This window comes from Nycticebus coucang, chromosome 18 (genome assembly GCF_027406575.1).
Source record: "Nycticebus coucang isolate mNycCou1 chromosome 18, mNycCou1.pri, whole genome shotgun sequence".
NCBI classification, from domain to species: Eukaryota; Metazoa; Chordata; class Mammalia; order Primates; family Lorisidae; genus Nycticebus; species Nycticebus coucang.
The window spans coordinates 78,714,102-78,726,469 of NC_069797.1; the positions used below are offsets into that span (position 1 = coordinate 78,714,102).

General features: G+C 60.1%; 2 protein-coding genes across 16 annotated transcripts in view; one reads left to right on the forward strand and one right to left on the reverse strand.

Moving 5' to 3' along the window:
- Window positions 1-8,977, forward strand: part of BAIAP2 (BAR/IMD domain containing adaptor protein 2) — a 66,091-nt gene extending 57,114 nt beyond the window's left edge. For 2 of the 6 annotated variants that reach the window (XM_053570490.1, XM_053570495.1), the window contains 4 exons: window positions 393-461; window positions 864-1,026; window positions 2,276-2,310; window positions 8,637-8,977. In XM_053570490.1, coding sequence (XP_053426465.1) covers window positions 393-461; window positions 864-1,026; window positions 2,276-2,310; window positions 8,637-8,706 — 337 coding nt within the window. In that variant the 3' untranslated portion in view covers window positions 8,707-8,977. The other 4 variants (XR_008375662.1, XM_053570493.1, XM_053570494.1 and 1 more) reach the window with 4 other exon arrangements.
- A 748-nt stretch (window positions 8,978-9,725) lies between these two features.
- AATK (apoptosis associated tyrosine kinase) overlaps window positions 9,726-12,368 on the reverse strand; it is a 35,571-nt gene continuing 32,928 nt past the window's right edge. For 4 of the 10 annotated variants that reach the window (XM_053570484.1, XM_053570479.1, XM_053570487.1 and 1 more), the window contains 3 exons: window positions 12,199-12,343; window positions 11,783-11,965; window positions 9,727-11,104 (listed from right to left, as the gene is read on the reverse strand). In XM_053570484.1, the coding sequence (XP_053426459.1) occupies window positions 11,064-11,104; window positions 11,783-11,965; window positions 12,199-12,343 (369 nt within the window). In that variant the 3' untranslated portion in view covers window positions 9,727-11,063. Of the gene's footprint in view, window positions 11,105-11,782; window positions 11,966-12,198; window positions 12,344-12,368 lie in introns of those variants that run through there. The other 6 variants (XM_053570483.1, XM_053570486.1, XM_053570485.1 and 3 more) reach the window with 3 other exon arrangements.

Here is a 12,368-nt window from a genome sequence, read left to right on the forward strand (position 1 = left end):
GGTGCCCTCTGGAGCCACACTTTTTACATGGGTGTGTCTCTTGGCAGCGTGGGAACCTTTACCCAGTAGTAGGATCGGCCCTAATGTCTTTGCTTCCCTAACCCAAGAGGAAAAGTGTACGCTGAGCTTTGTTCTGGCTTCCAGGCAGCCACCACCCAGAGGGGCTCTTGCCTCTGTTCCAGTAGCTGCTGTGGTCTTGGTGCTGTGGCTGGGGCTGCAGCTCCTCCTTGACCCTGGGGGTGTGTGGCTGGGTCTGGTGGGGCAGCAGCTATCTCTCCATAAACTGGTGGGATTTGGGGGGGAAGGGGTGGATGGTGGGAGTGGGAGCCACTGCTGTCCGCCTAGGGGCCTCCATAGCTGAGCATGGCCTCCTCCCTGGGTCTCTCTTACAGGCGGGGCTGGTTTCCTTTCTCTTACACCCGGGTCCTGGACAGTGACGGCAGCGACAGGCTGCACATGAGGTGAGCTGCTGCCCCCACAGACCCCAAGGGCTGGACATGTTAGGCCCCTGTGTGGATGGGCCCTGTGAGGTGCTGGGACAGGGGCCGGGGCAGCAGCTGCAGCGAGGAGAGCCCACCTCCTGCAGCTGGATATTCACAGACGCGACTGCCCTGTGTCCTGTAGGTTCTTCTGTCCCTCAGACCCGGTTGGTGGGGGCCACAGCTGCTAGGAAGGTCAGGCACTCCTTCACAGAGAGGGAAAGCTGGTGGGAATTGGGATTGAGTGGTGCAGCTTCATGCCTGGGTATAGCAAGCAGCCCAGAAGGAGGGAAGGAGGCCAGAACAGGCAGGCCTGTGGGGTCCGCATGCCTGCAGGGGCCAGGCCTGCTGGGCCACCCTTTGACCCCCTCCCTCTGCCTGTAGCCTGCAGCAGGGGAAGAGCAGCAGCACTGGGAACCTGCTGGACAAGGACGACCTGGCCCTGCCACCCCCTGACTACGGCGCATCCTCCCGGGCCTTCCCCACCCAGACGGCCGGTACCTTCAAGCAGAGGCCCTACAGTGTGGCCGTGCCTGCCTTCTCCCAGGTGAGCACCCGCCTTCTCCCAGGTGGTTTGGGAGTGTGTGCACCGCCTGTGGCTCCTATGGACATGGGGCGCCTTTCCCCAAGGCTCTCTCTACCCACAGACTCAGGTATTCTCTGCAGCCATGGTTGGCTCACTGCCCTTCCCTGTGGGGCCACATCTGGGCTGGGAAGTGTCTGGGGTCAGGGAAGACTTGGTTTCCCTTCCCAGAGAGCCTTCTCCCAGGTCACGTGATGTGAGCATCTGCGGCTCTGGGTGGGCTGTGACCAGACCTTCTAGTTATCATGACGCAGGGTGTCAGGGAACAGAGGTAGACAATCCAGCCCAGGAATCCTGGGCAGCCAGCTTGCCGCCCCCCCTGCCTCTTCCATGGAGACTCTGGGTTGGAGGGAGGCAGGCAGGCAGGCCCTGTCTGCCTGTGACCGTAAGACCAGGACTAGGTTGGAGCCTCACCCGAGCCTCACCTTAGATCCCAGTCTCCAGGGCTGGGCCTTGGGCAGGGGGTAAAAGGAGAGAAATATCTTTTTCCAAGATTTGGGCATCCTGGAGAACAGTAACTGTGTATTGACCCTATGAAGAGAGTGGTCTGAGCAGCCTCAGTCCCCCACTCCCACCCCCTTACCTCCTTCCCTGTGGGACTTGGCTGGCCTGAAGCCACAGGAGGGCTCTTAGAGGACACTGGTCTCTGGGCAATGTGGCACCCGCCCAAGGCCTCAAGGCAGTGTAATACTCTCCTCCCTCTCCCTTCCCCTTAACTTTAGGGCAATGTGACCCTCCCATCCCCTGGCCTCAGGTTACTGTGAAGTGTCTGCACCACCGCTCCAGGCCCCTGGTCAGGTCAGGCTGGCAAAGACAAGGTGTCAAGGGCAGTGACACAAGCATTAGCACGCAGGTTTCCTGGAGGCTGGGCCCCAGGCAGTCTAGGTTTGCAAACTAAGGTGGCGGCAGGTGCTCTCAGACAGGGTGCAGAGTCACACGGAGGGCTCTCAGGGGGTCCACCCCAATGGAGACAGGAACACACAGTGAGAACACAGCCCGACAGCCAGCCAAGGAGTCACCACCACTGGGACCCAGGGCTCCCCCTGACCGCTGTGGCCTGGAGGCAAGGAGATAGAGCCTTCTCTGGGAAGCTGGATCTGACTCCACTGAGGCAGGACCAGCCATTTGTGGGTGTACACCAGGCACGTGGGATGTGGGGACTTGGCTTCAGACCTGGCTCCCCCGCCTGACCCTCTTCTGCCTTTGTCCCCAGGGTCTGGATGACTATGGAGCCAGGTCTGTGAGCAGGTAAGGCTCTCAGGGCATTCTTGGCACATGGTGGGTGCGCCAGAGGCTGGTGGGGGCAGGTCCCTTCTCTATCCTTTGGGAGCCCAGACTGGGCCCTGCGTCCACTACCAGAGCCAGGGGCCCTCCACGTTCGGGGCTGCTGCCCTCTCCTGGCCCTGCCACCATTGGGCCTCCCCAAAATCTGCTGGGTTGGTGCTGATAGCTGGGGCTGGGGCTTGTCAGCCCTTGTCCCCGGCCCTCTCCGGGCTAGCCGTCTGGCAGGAGCTGAAAGGGACCACTAATCTGTGTGGGTGGACCTGCTGCCTGTGGCAGGGCAGCCGTGTGCAGCCAGGCAGCTGTCCTGTGCTTTGTTCCACAGCGGCAGTGGCACGCTGGTGTCCACAGTGTGAGGACGCCGACCTCGGCGCTGCTGCTCTGAAGAGCTCCGCCCCCCCACCCCGTCTCCACCCGCTCCCTCCTCAGCTCTCGCTGGTTTGTTCTTGGGTTGTTTTTCTTTCCACTCACCCCGCCTTTTGGTTGGTGACCCCAGACTCTGTGATCCCCCAGGGTCCATGGTGCTGCTCCTCCGCCCCCGTGTTCACAGCCCTCCCCTCGTCCCAGCCTCTCGCGCAGAAACTGCCAGGCAGGACTTGCCGGGGCAGCTCAGGGGCCCTTGGCCCACCTGCGGCGTTCATGACGCCCTCACCCCTTATCTGAGGCTTACTGAGAGCCAGGTCTAAAGTTTGAAGAAAAAGAAAAATCTTAAAAAAAAAAAAAAAAGATGAAAAACAGGAAAAATGATTTTTTTCCTGAAAAACAAAAACAGATCTGCATGGACTCCGGTGTTATGTACTGTTACTTTGCATCTGACTCCCCCCCCTTGCGCTGGCGTCTGCTGGGACAGGGGAGGTGCTGGGCCGAGGATCATGCCCCGGGGACTCCAGCCAACCTAGGCGCCTTCTGAGGGCTTCACAGAGAAAGGGGGCTCATGCCAAGCCCCGGGGCCTCCTGAGGAAGCTGGCCACTCCTGTGAGGGAGGCTGCCCACCAGGTCGGGTGCCTCCGTGGACACTGCTGGCCAGGTGTGCAGGCCCAGCGTTTCAGGCTGGTGTGTCTCCATGGCAGGGCGTTGTTACCTCACGCAGCGCGCTGGCAGGCGCGGGCTGGGGGCAGGCGCTGCCTGGCCGCACGCGGACATTCCAAAGACCTCCCGAGACCCACCCCACCCCACGTTTTTTGGAAATCGTTTCTTTAACCAGCCTTGCGAGGGAGTCACGGCCACGTGCCAGCCCACCTGACTGCTCGGGGCAGGGTGTGTGCGCTGGGCCCGGTGAGGCCGGCCTGGGGAGGGCTTTGGCGTGCTGCCCTGCACCTCCCATCCAGGGGAAGCAGGTGGTCCCTGCCCCGGTTCTTTCTATACACTCTTGTCTTTTTGTGTGTCTTGGTGACTTCAGAAACAAACACACTGGACTCAGTGGCTACTGGTTTTGTCTCTTCACACATTGAATTCTGGGGAGTGGAGTGAAGGGCACAGCCTGGCTCAGCCCGCCTGCCGGTGGGAGCCCCTTTGTGAAGCTGTGGACGCCCCTTTTTCTGATGTGATTTATCAAAACCCTCCCGCATACCTGCCTGTGGACTGGGATGTGGCCGGTAGTGTAAGCAGCAGCTCCGAGGCACAGACAGATCCGTTTTATATTTAAGGGAAGCAAAGCCAGGACTGGGACCTCTGTAAGGAGAACCTTCTGTGTTGTTCGAATTTTGCTAAAAGATTTTCAAATCCAGGGGATTCCATGTTTCATGGATGAATGTAGACACAAAACAGCAAAACTTGTATGAAGATGTAAAGTGCTGAAAATATTTTTTCCTGTTTCCTTTCCTTTTTTTTTTTAAATCTGAATTGTGCCCTGTACTGCAGTTAATTGTTTGAATAAAAGTTTTATTTATTGCACCGAGTTGGGTTTGGAGCCTCCTTCCAGTCCCCAGCACATGTCTGGGGCCGAGGGGGTCAGGCCCTGCCCCGTGCACCCCTCTGCGGAGTCTCCTTCAGAGAAAAGCTGGGCAAGCAAAGCAGGGTTGCCTTCCCCACACCTCTGGGCACTCAGCCGGCCATCCAGCCACACTGGCACAACTTGGTGCTGCCTCCTGACTCCCTCTAGCCCCACAGAGCGAGGCAGGTCCTGCAGGCCTCTGCCCACAGCTGCATCTGCGCCTGGCCTGGGCCCCTGGCAGCCCCATCCTCCAATCTGGCCCCCATGTCCCCTTCGCCACCTCCAACTGAGCCCTTGTGTTTCCTTGCAGTGCTGAAGTGGAAGTGGCCAGATTCTGAGCACCTTGACTAGAGTTAGTAAGTCTCTCTGGCTTCTTGTGCTGGTCAGTGCGCATCTTCTGGGCTACCCTCTGGCCCCAGCCACGCTGTCTGGCTAGGTTGGGCCTGGCTGCTGTGCAGGGCCAGGGGGTCTGCCAAGCCTGCCCCTGCTCCGGGCTCCGGGCCTTTGCCTCCACTGGGCCCCTGGCTTGCGGGCCTCCTTCCTTCTATCTGTGGGCTCATGGATTCTGGCTTTCTGCACCCACCACTTCTCTCCTGCTGGGTGTGATCTGGCCCTGGCCCTGGCCTCTGTCTGGTCCTCTCCTGCCCTGTTGGGCGCTTTAGAGGGTGGCCCCAGGGAGCAGCTGGGATGGGGTCCTTCCCACCTGACACACAGCACCAGCAGGGGCTCTCTGGGTGTGTGTCACTCCTCATGCCAGCCCCTGGGGTGCAGCCTGATCCCAGCCTACGTGGTGAGTATGATGGCCCAGGGGCCTGGAGGGCCAGAATCAGGGCGTGGGCAGCCCCCATGAATTCCCTAAGAGCACCAGAGCACACAGCTCCACTGGGGACAGTTGGACTTGGGTCTGCTCCCCAGTCTGATCTTGCCTCTCTGTGTCCCCCAGTGTAGTTCTGAGATGCCGTATCAGGTTCCCTACAAGTGTGGGCCCTCCCCGGCATCCAGCCGCCTTCTGGTGACGGCCCCTTTCCCTCAGTTCTGGGGAGGCCAGACAGATATGGGGGCTCCTGTCCCCGCCCAGTGGAAGGGTCTTTCCACTGCCCTCCACTCTGAGCTACTAGGAGGGCTGCCCTGTGCGCCAGCACCGTCATCCATTACCAAGGACGGTGGCCACAGTGGCCAGACCACGCAGGCAGACCCTGGACTCTCACCGTCGTTACTGTCTTCTTGTTGAGATGCTGCATAAATTCTGCAAAGTTCTATAGGAAAAATGCTCCTGAAACTTGGGAATAGACAACGGAAATGCCCTTGATGGCCCTGGTGCCACCTTCCCACCTCCACCTCCTTCCCTCTGAGATGTGCTCTCTGGAGGCCTGCAGAGTCCCTTGCTGGGCTCTGGGTCCCCCTGAGCTGACCCCAGTCTATGCTGTCCCCACCTCAGTGGGACCTGAGGCTCAGGAAGGGCCAATGGCTCAGAGAAGCTGGTACAGCCTTTGCCTGGGACCATGTCCTTTTGTAGGGCAGGGATCAGATATCCCTGAGACCAAGTTCTTTTGTGGGGCAGAGACCACATTTCTAAGACCATATCCCCATGTGGAGGAGGAGCCGTATCTCCGGGTAGGGCAGAGACCACGTCCCTTTGTGGGGCAAGGACCGTGTCTGCCTAGCCCCATGCTTCACCTGGGGGTGGGCATGTTGGAAGCCACCTGTAGTTGATTAAGGGACACCCCTGACCTGCTTTGCCCTGAGCTGAGGGTGCTGGGGCACTCAGGATGGGGGCGGGGGGCAACACTCAGGCTACTGTTTGTGCCATCAGCAGAGGCCATGTGCCCTCTCGTGACTCAGTCCTGAGGGCTGAGGCCACAGGGACAGGGAACCAGCTTACATGGAAAGGCAGGTCATTGGCTGTCTCGGCACCCACTGCCTGCTCCAGGGCCATCTCAGGAGACACACGTACTTTGTGGTGATCTGGTTCGTTCTCAGAATTCCTGGCTTCTCCTTTGTGTGGGCGCAGAGGACAGCCCCAGATGGCTGCGGTCCGCCGGGCTCCTCCGTGCTGTGCTTCTAGGGTGGGAACTGCGCCGTGTGTGCATGTGCAGGGGCTACAGACAGAACCTCAGGTGGCCGAGGGTGGTCTCTGGTCACAGTGTTCCTGAGAGCTGCCTGTGGGCAGGGCGGGGTCCCTCAACCCCTCAAAGCCCCGCAAGGCTCCCCACTAGCCTGCCTCTTCCCTGGCCCTTAGCAGTGCCTGCGCCTGCCATGTCCTGCTGCAGCCCAGCCAGTAGGCTTCCTTTCTGCGTGTCAGAGTAGCTGCCACCCTTCCTCATCCTCACCAGCAGTTCCCAGTGCCCTGAGGTCTCACTTGGGAAGCAAACTCTGCCTCCAGGGTCCCAACGCTCTGGGGCATTCTCATTGGCTTCCCCTTTTCCTGGGTGTGGGACACATGGGTTTGTCTCTTAGTGGTTAGCTTGTTTGGAGGCAAGCGGGGCCTGGTGCATGTCCTGGCAGGGACGAGTGCCATGGAACCTGCTTTGTAGCATGTGGGATGACCTCACAGTGGCCTTGGGCTCTGAACTGTGTCCCATTCTGTTGCCCCCTCCCAGGGTCACACAGGCAAGTGGTTTCTTTTAGGCATCCTCTGGGTGTGGGCCTAGCATTTCAGCGATGGGGGGGTAGGGGGTGGGGTCTCTCACCTGGGCTGCTGAAGGCAGCTCAGAGGTCCTGCCTCCCCATGAGGCCAAGACCAGACATAGCGTTTGTGGCCCAGCCCATGTTCTTAGAAGAGTGTGGGCCAGAGAGCAGAGACCTGCCCCTCCCTCTCCTGTCCTGGCTGCCATGTGGTTTTGCCACCAAATCTTTCTCATTGAGAATCGGGTGTGAGTCAGGTTAGGAGTAAGGTGCATCCTCAGAGCCACAGGTCACCTGCATCCTGGCTCTAGAGCTAACTTCCCTTATCTGCAACCCCAGGGGCAGTTGTTTTTCCCCCTGCTGTCCCAGACTCTGAATAGAAAAATCTGGCCCCATGTCTGATCACACCAGACACTTGACTCTGGGACAGACACAGGCCACAGAGCTCTTCTCTGGGCAGGAAAAGCACAGGCCACCCCTCAGACCCACTGACCATGGCAGAATCCTCACCTTAGAGCCCCCAGGCAGCTCCTGCCTGGGCCTTAGGGAAGGTGAAGCTCCCCAGCCAGGTCAAAGCCCAGGAAAACCCTGATGGAGCAGGGGTATATTTATTCTGGGCCTCTAACACTCTAGATCAGTGGTTCTCAATTTTCCTAATGCCGCGGCCCTTTAATACAGTTCCTGAGAGTCGCAACCCACAGGTTGAAAACCGCTGCATTGTTTCTGGGGCTGTGGCAGCCTCCACGCTGTTTCTACTCCACACCTCATTCTTTTAAAAACTTGCAAGTGTTGCAGTTTTTTAGAAAACACAAAATCCTCGGGAAAGCAGGTATATGTGCCCAGCCCAGGGTGCTTCCTGGGAACATGGATGGAGCCCTACCCACCTGCCCCACGGCCTGCTATGGCCACCCAGGCTCCGGGGGACCCAGCCATGCCGGAGGCAACTCCACTCCAGGTAATGTCCGGAGTTGAGCGCAGCTTTGCTGGAGCCAGTCCTGTCCCTGCCGTGCCTCCATGTCCACATGCCATCTGTACTGTCCCCACCGGATGGGTCTTCCAGAGAGATGAGGCTTCCATAAGAACCAGACAGGGCCCCTCACCTGCTCATCTTGTTGCATTTCAACTTCTTGTCTTGAGTCCTGTTTGTGTGTCAGCTATGGCCCCGGGAGCTTGGCAGAGGTCTTGGCTCTCCCAGGTGACAGGTGCTAAGCCCTCTGCAGGAGCCCTGGGTGTCCACGCCAGCCCCGTGGTTGCAGTGTATGTGCGCCTGTATCTGTCTCCATGGAGTTGAGTGTCTTCCTACAGACACCTCATGCCTGGACAGCCTCTGTGGTCTACAGAGCTGTGTCCTGGTGTTGTCAGATCCTCCTTGGGCCTGGCCTGCGGGGGGCTGTTTTTTAGGGCCTGAGAAGGCTGTGGCTCCTGCCTCTACATGGCAGATGTCAGCTGGACCCCCTCCTCACTACACCTGCTCATGTGGCCCTGGGAGGGTTGATAGCAAAGTGGGGGTGCCCCTGGGGCATGGGGGGACGGGGCGATGACACTGAGGCCAATAGGCTTCGCTAACAACATCTGTCTCTGCACCCCCACAGCCTCTACATCCATGGGCTCTAGGCCCAAGGATGGGCCCTCAGGGTCCAGCCCTGGGGGTCCGTGGGGACATCGGGCAGCCTGGGTGGTCCAGCTCACCCCATGCCTGTCCCAAGCTAAAACCGATCTTCTCTCTCATCCTCAGGAATCCCTTCGCCCACATACAGCTGAAGCCGACAGTGACCAACGACAGGTCTGCTCCCCTCCTCAGCTGACATCTGTTCTGCTTGCCTATGTGACCACCGCCCCTCCTTCACCCGCCTGCTCCACCAGGCTGACCCCATTTCAGTCTGGGCTGGACTGGATCCCAACAGTACCCAAACAGAGGCAGCAGAGAGCCTGAGACCAACCTTGCTGAGGGCAGGCGCCTCTGGGTTCGTGGGCCATGAGCCTTGGGACACCTGGGTCAGGAGCACTTGAGGCCCAGCTACCTGCCCTTGCTCCGCCCACTCTGTCCTACTTCCAGTCAATAAACAGCTGCCTGCCCTCCAGAGATGTTATCCATCTGCCAGGGGTGGGAGGCAGGAGCATGGGTTGGAAGGGGAGCAGACCTCATGGCCTACCCTGCCAGAGTGCGGAGCTGGGACTCCTGGGCCTCAAGACTCCCACTGCAGTTCCAGGGTCTCTGCAGCCCCCTGATATCCCCCAGCCTTCATGCAGACCCACTTCTGGGGCTCTCGGGTCTCCTTCCTATTGCTAGGTGCTGTTAGGTGCTGTGGCCTGGTTCGCCCAGCTGTGTGCCACTGGGTGGGGGGAGGGGGACCTCCCCACCTCAGCTGCCTCCTGCAGGGACAGGAGGGGAGTCTGCTGAAATACAAGATTTTAAGACTTTTATCATTGGCTCTGTGCTATCTGACGTTTGTGGATGAAATGCAGCGTGGTAACCCATGTTGCTGACAACAGTCCTTAACTGGGGAGGTCTCATACAGAACTGGTTCCTCACAGGCCTTCTAAGGAGGGGCTTGACACCCCCAACCCACTTGCAGCTGACCACAGTCCGGGGCAAGAAGCCAAGAGCTGGATAGCAGCTCAGGCTGGGGCAGGTGTGTAGGCCCCTGGCCCACAGGCAGAGGGACAGGCACAGCCCCTAGACAGGCAGGGAGGAGAGCGGCTGCCCTGGGAGGCCTGTGGAGCCACCCTCTTAGCCATCCCTGGCAAGGCCAGCTTCAGGGATAGGAAGAGAAGGGCTGCAGGGAACAGCAAACCCCCTACCAGGACATTGGGTGGGTGGGTGGGGGAGTCTAGGACATTATCTCCTGCCACCAGGGTGGCCAAAGACAGTGGGACAGTGAGGAAGCTAGGGCTGGCAGCTGGACCCCATCCTCCCTCCTGCCCAGGAGTTTATCTGCAGACCCCAAAAGAAAGCACCACACAAAGCCATTTTTTTCTTAGCTTGATTTCTCTTAAAAAACAGACAAGAAAAGGAACAAGAAAATCATTGCACCAGCATCCTAAGCCTCAAACTAATAAAAAACAAAAAACACAAACCAAAAACAAGTCCTCCCCCCAAAGCAACAATAAATTTTACATCTCTTTGGCAACAATAACTTAAGCTCACCCCGCTTCCGTTTGCTCCAGTGACAGCAGTTACAAAAATACTCCCTGCACTGCCCCAGCCCCCAGTACACCCCTCCTTTGTGCCCCATCCCTGCCGGCAGGAGCCCTGGCATGAGCCGTGGGCTACGGCTTCTGCCTTCCTTTGGCAGCTGTGGCACTGGGCTGGGCAGTACCCTATGGGTGGAGCCACATCCTCCACCCTGCTGAGGGCACCTCTAGAACGGGGCCCACACAGCAGAGGTGCAGCCTGCAAGCCCTTTTCCCCCCAGCTCTCTGGCTACCCACCATGGCCTACCCAGCCCAGCCTCCAGGAGTGGGACCTAGGCGGGACTGGCCCTAGCCCATGGGGAGAGTAGGTTAGGGTCAGAGGCCATGAAAGGGGGAACACCCACAAACCCTGAGACGGAGCAGAGAGACACAGCCACAGTCCTCTCCTTGTGCTAAGCAAACCCAGAACCAGGCAGGGCAGGGGAGGGGGTGCAGGGGGTAGGAAGAGGCTCGCCAGGCTGCTACTGTCTTGGGCCTGTGCCTCGCTGGGCCAAGGGCACAGTGTCCTGTGAACACTGAAGGAGCCGACCAGAAGGGGAATGTGGCTCCTAGTGGCGAAAAGCAGGTTCCCTGGCTGCAGAGGCCAAGTGTCCAGCAGCTACCTAGCTGCAGGGGCGCAGGCCTTTGCCAGAGTATGTGCACACATGAACACTAGAGTGTACACTGGTGCCCCACCCCTAGGACAGGCAGCAAACCCAAGTGTCCAGGACAAACTCTGGCCCCCAAGGAGCAGCACGGAGCTGGGGGTGCGGCAGATCCACTGCCCCAGCCAGAGGGGCCTCTTGTCCTCCTGCTTCTCCAGAGTGCTGTGGGGGTGGAGATGGATGGGAGGGTCACAGAGGCACTGGAACCTGTTGCTGGCAGCCGCCAGGGCCACATCCTCACTCTTTCCTGGTCACTATCCTCGCTGCTGCCCGGCAAGGGCTCCGGTGACACCAGCCTCCAGCGGGTGGGAGTTGCCTTGGGCTCAAGCCTCTTTACACCCATCCCCAGCACTTGCTGCAGAGCCTGGCAAAAAGGAGGTACCTCATGAGCACGCAGGGAGACACCCAGCGTCCCTTCCCCAATGACTCCCACCTACCCTCCTCCCAGGGACTCCATCCATTGGCCACTGGGAGCCATGGCCCTCAGGCCCCTTGCTACAGTCAGTCTCCCTGTGTCTAGGAGGGAGAGGGACCCATTTCTCTTCTCCCCGTGTGTCACCCATTCTCAGGCCTGGCAATGTCCCAGCAAATGCTCTCCAAGTCCTTTTACAGACAGAGAAACAGGCCAGGGCCAGCAGTCGCCTGCTAGTGGCCAGCTGGTAGGTCACACACTCTGTGTGAGCACTGCCCCAGGAATGAGGCTAGAAGGCTGCAGTACAGGCTGGGCAGCTGGGGAGGACTGAGTCCACCTGGGTGGGCAGACAGGGGCTTCTCCCAGGAGGGGGGCTTTGAGGGAAGCCTAGCGGGAGGGCAGGCCCCTGGCCCAGCTGAGGCAGACAGGAGTGGACCCACCAGAACACCATGGGCCTTGGCTCAGAGGGCCAGGGCCAGGGCCAGGCACAGGAGAGCTGGGTGGGGGCCCTCAGGGGAGGGAGAAAGCAGAAGCCTGTAGGATACACACGGGGAGGCGGCCACACTCGAATGGCCAACGCAGACGGCCCCCCACCGCGCACCCTTCCTCCACCTGCCTGGGCAGCCTCACCTCCCACAGACTTCGCGTCTGAGTCGAACACGTGCGTGATGGAAAAGCGCGACGCGGGAGTGGGCGATACAGTGAAGCGCGAGAAGGGCCCGGGCCCGGCTGGGACGGGCAGCGCCAGGGGCGTCGCAAAGGCGTCCTTGGCCGGCGTCAGCGGGAGGTCATCGTCCCACTGGAACACACCGCCTGCAAAGTGGCCTCCGCGTCTCTGCGCCCGCTGGCTAGGGACCCAGCCCCGCCCTCGTGACGTCACGAACCCCACACCGCGCACCCGCCGTCAGGCACAGACCCCCCACCCGCTCTCGGTGACATCACGGCCCCCATCCCGACTGGAAGTCACGGGCCCCGCCCACCGTGATGCCAAACGTCCCTCCTCCCTCGCCGCCGTGACGTCAGGAACCCGGTCCCGCCCAACTCACCCTCTTCTGTCGCGAGGCCCTCAGGGGATCGGTTATCCGGACTCTGCTGCGCCGGGGCGCTGGGAGAGGCGTCGCCCGCCAGGAACGTGGGGGGCGACTCCTTGGCTCCAGGGAAGGGCTCCCCGAGCTCCCGAGTGGGGCTTTCCTGGAGGGGTGAGAACACCACGTGG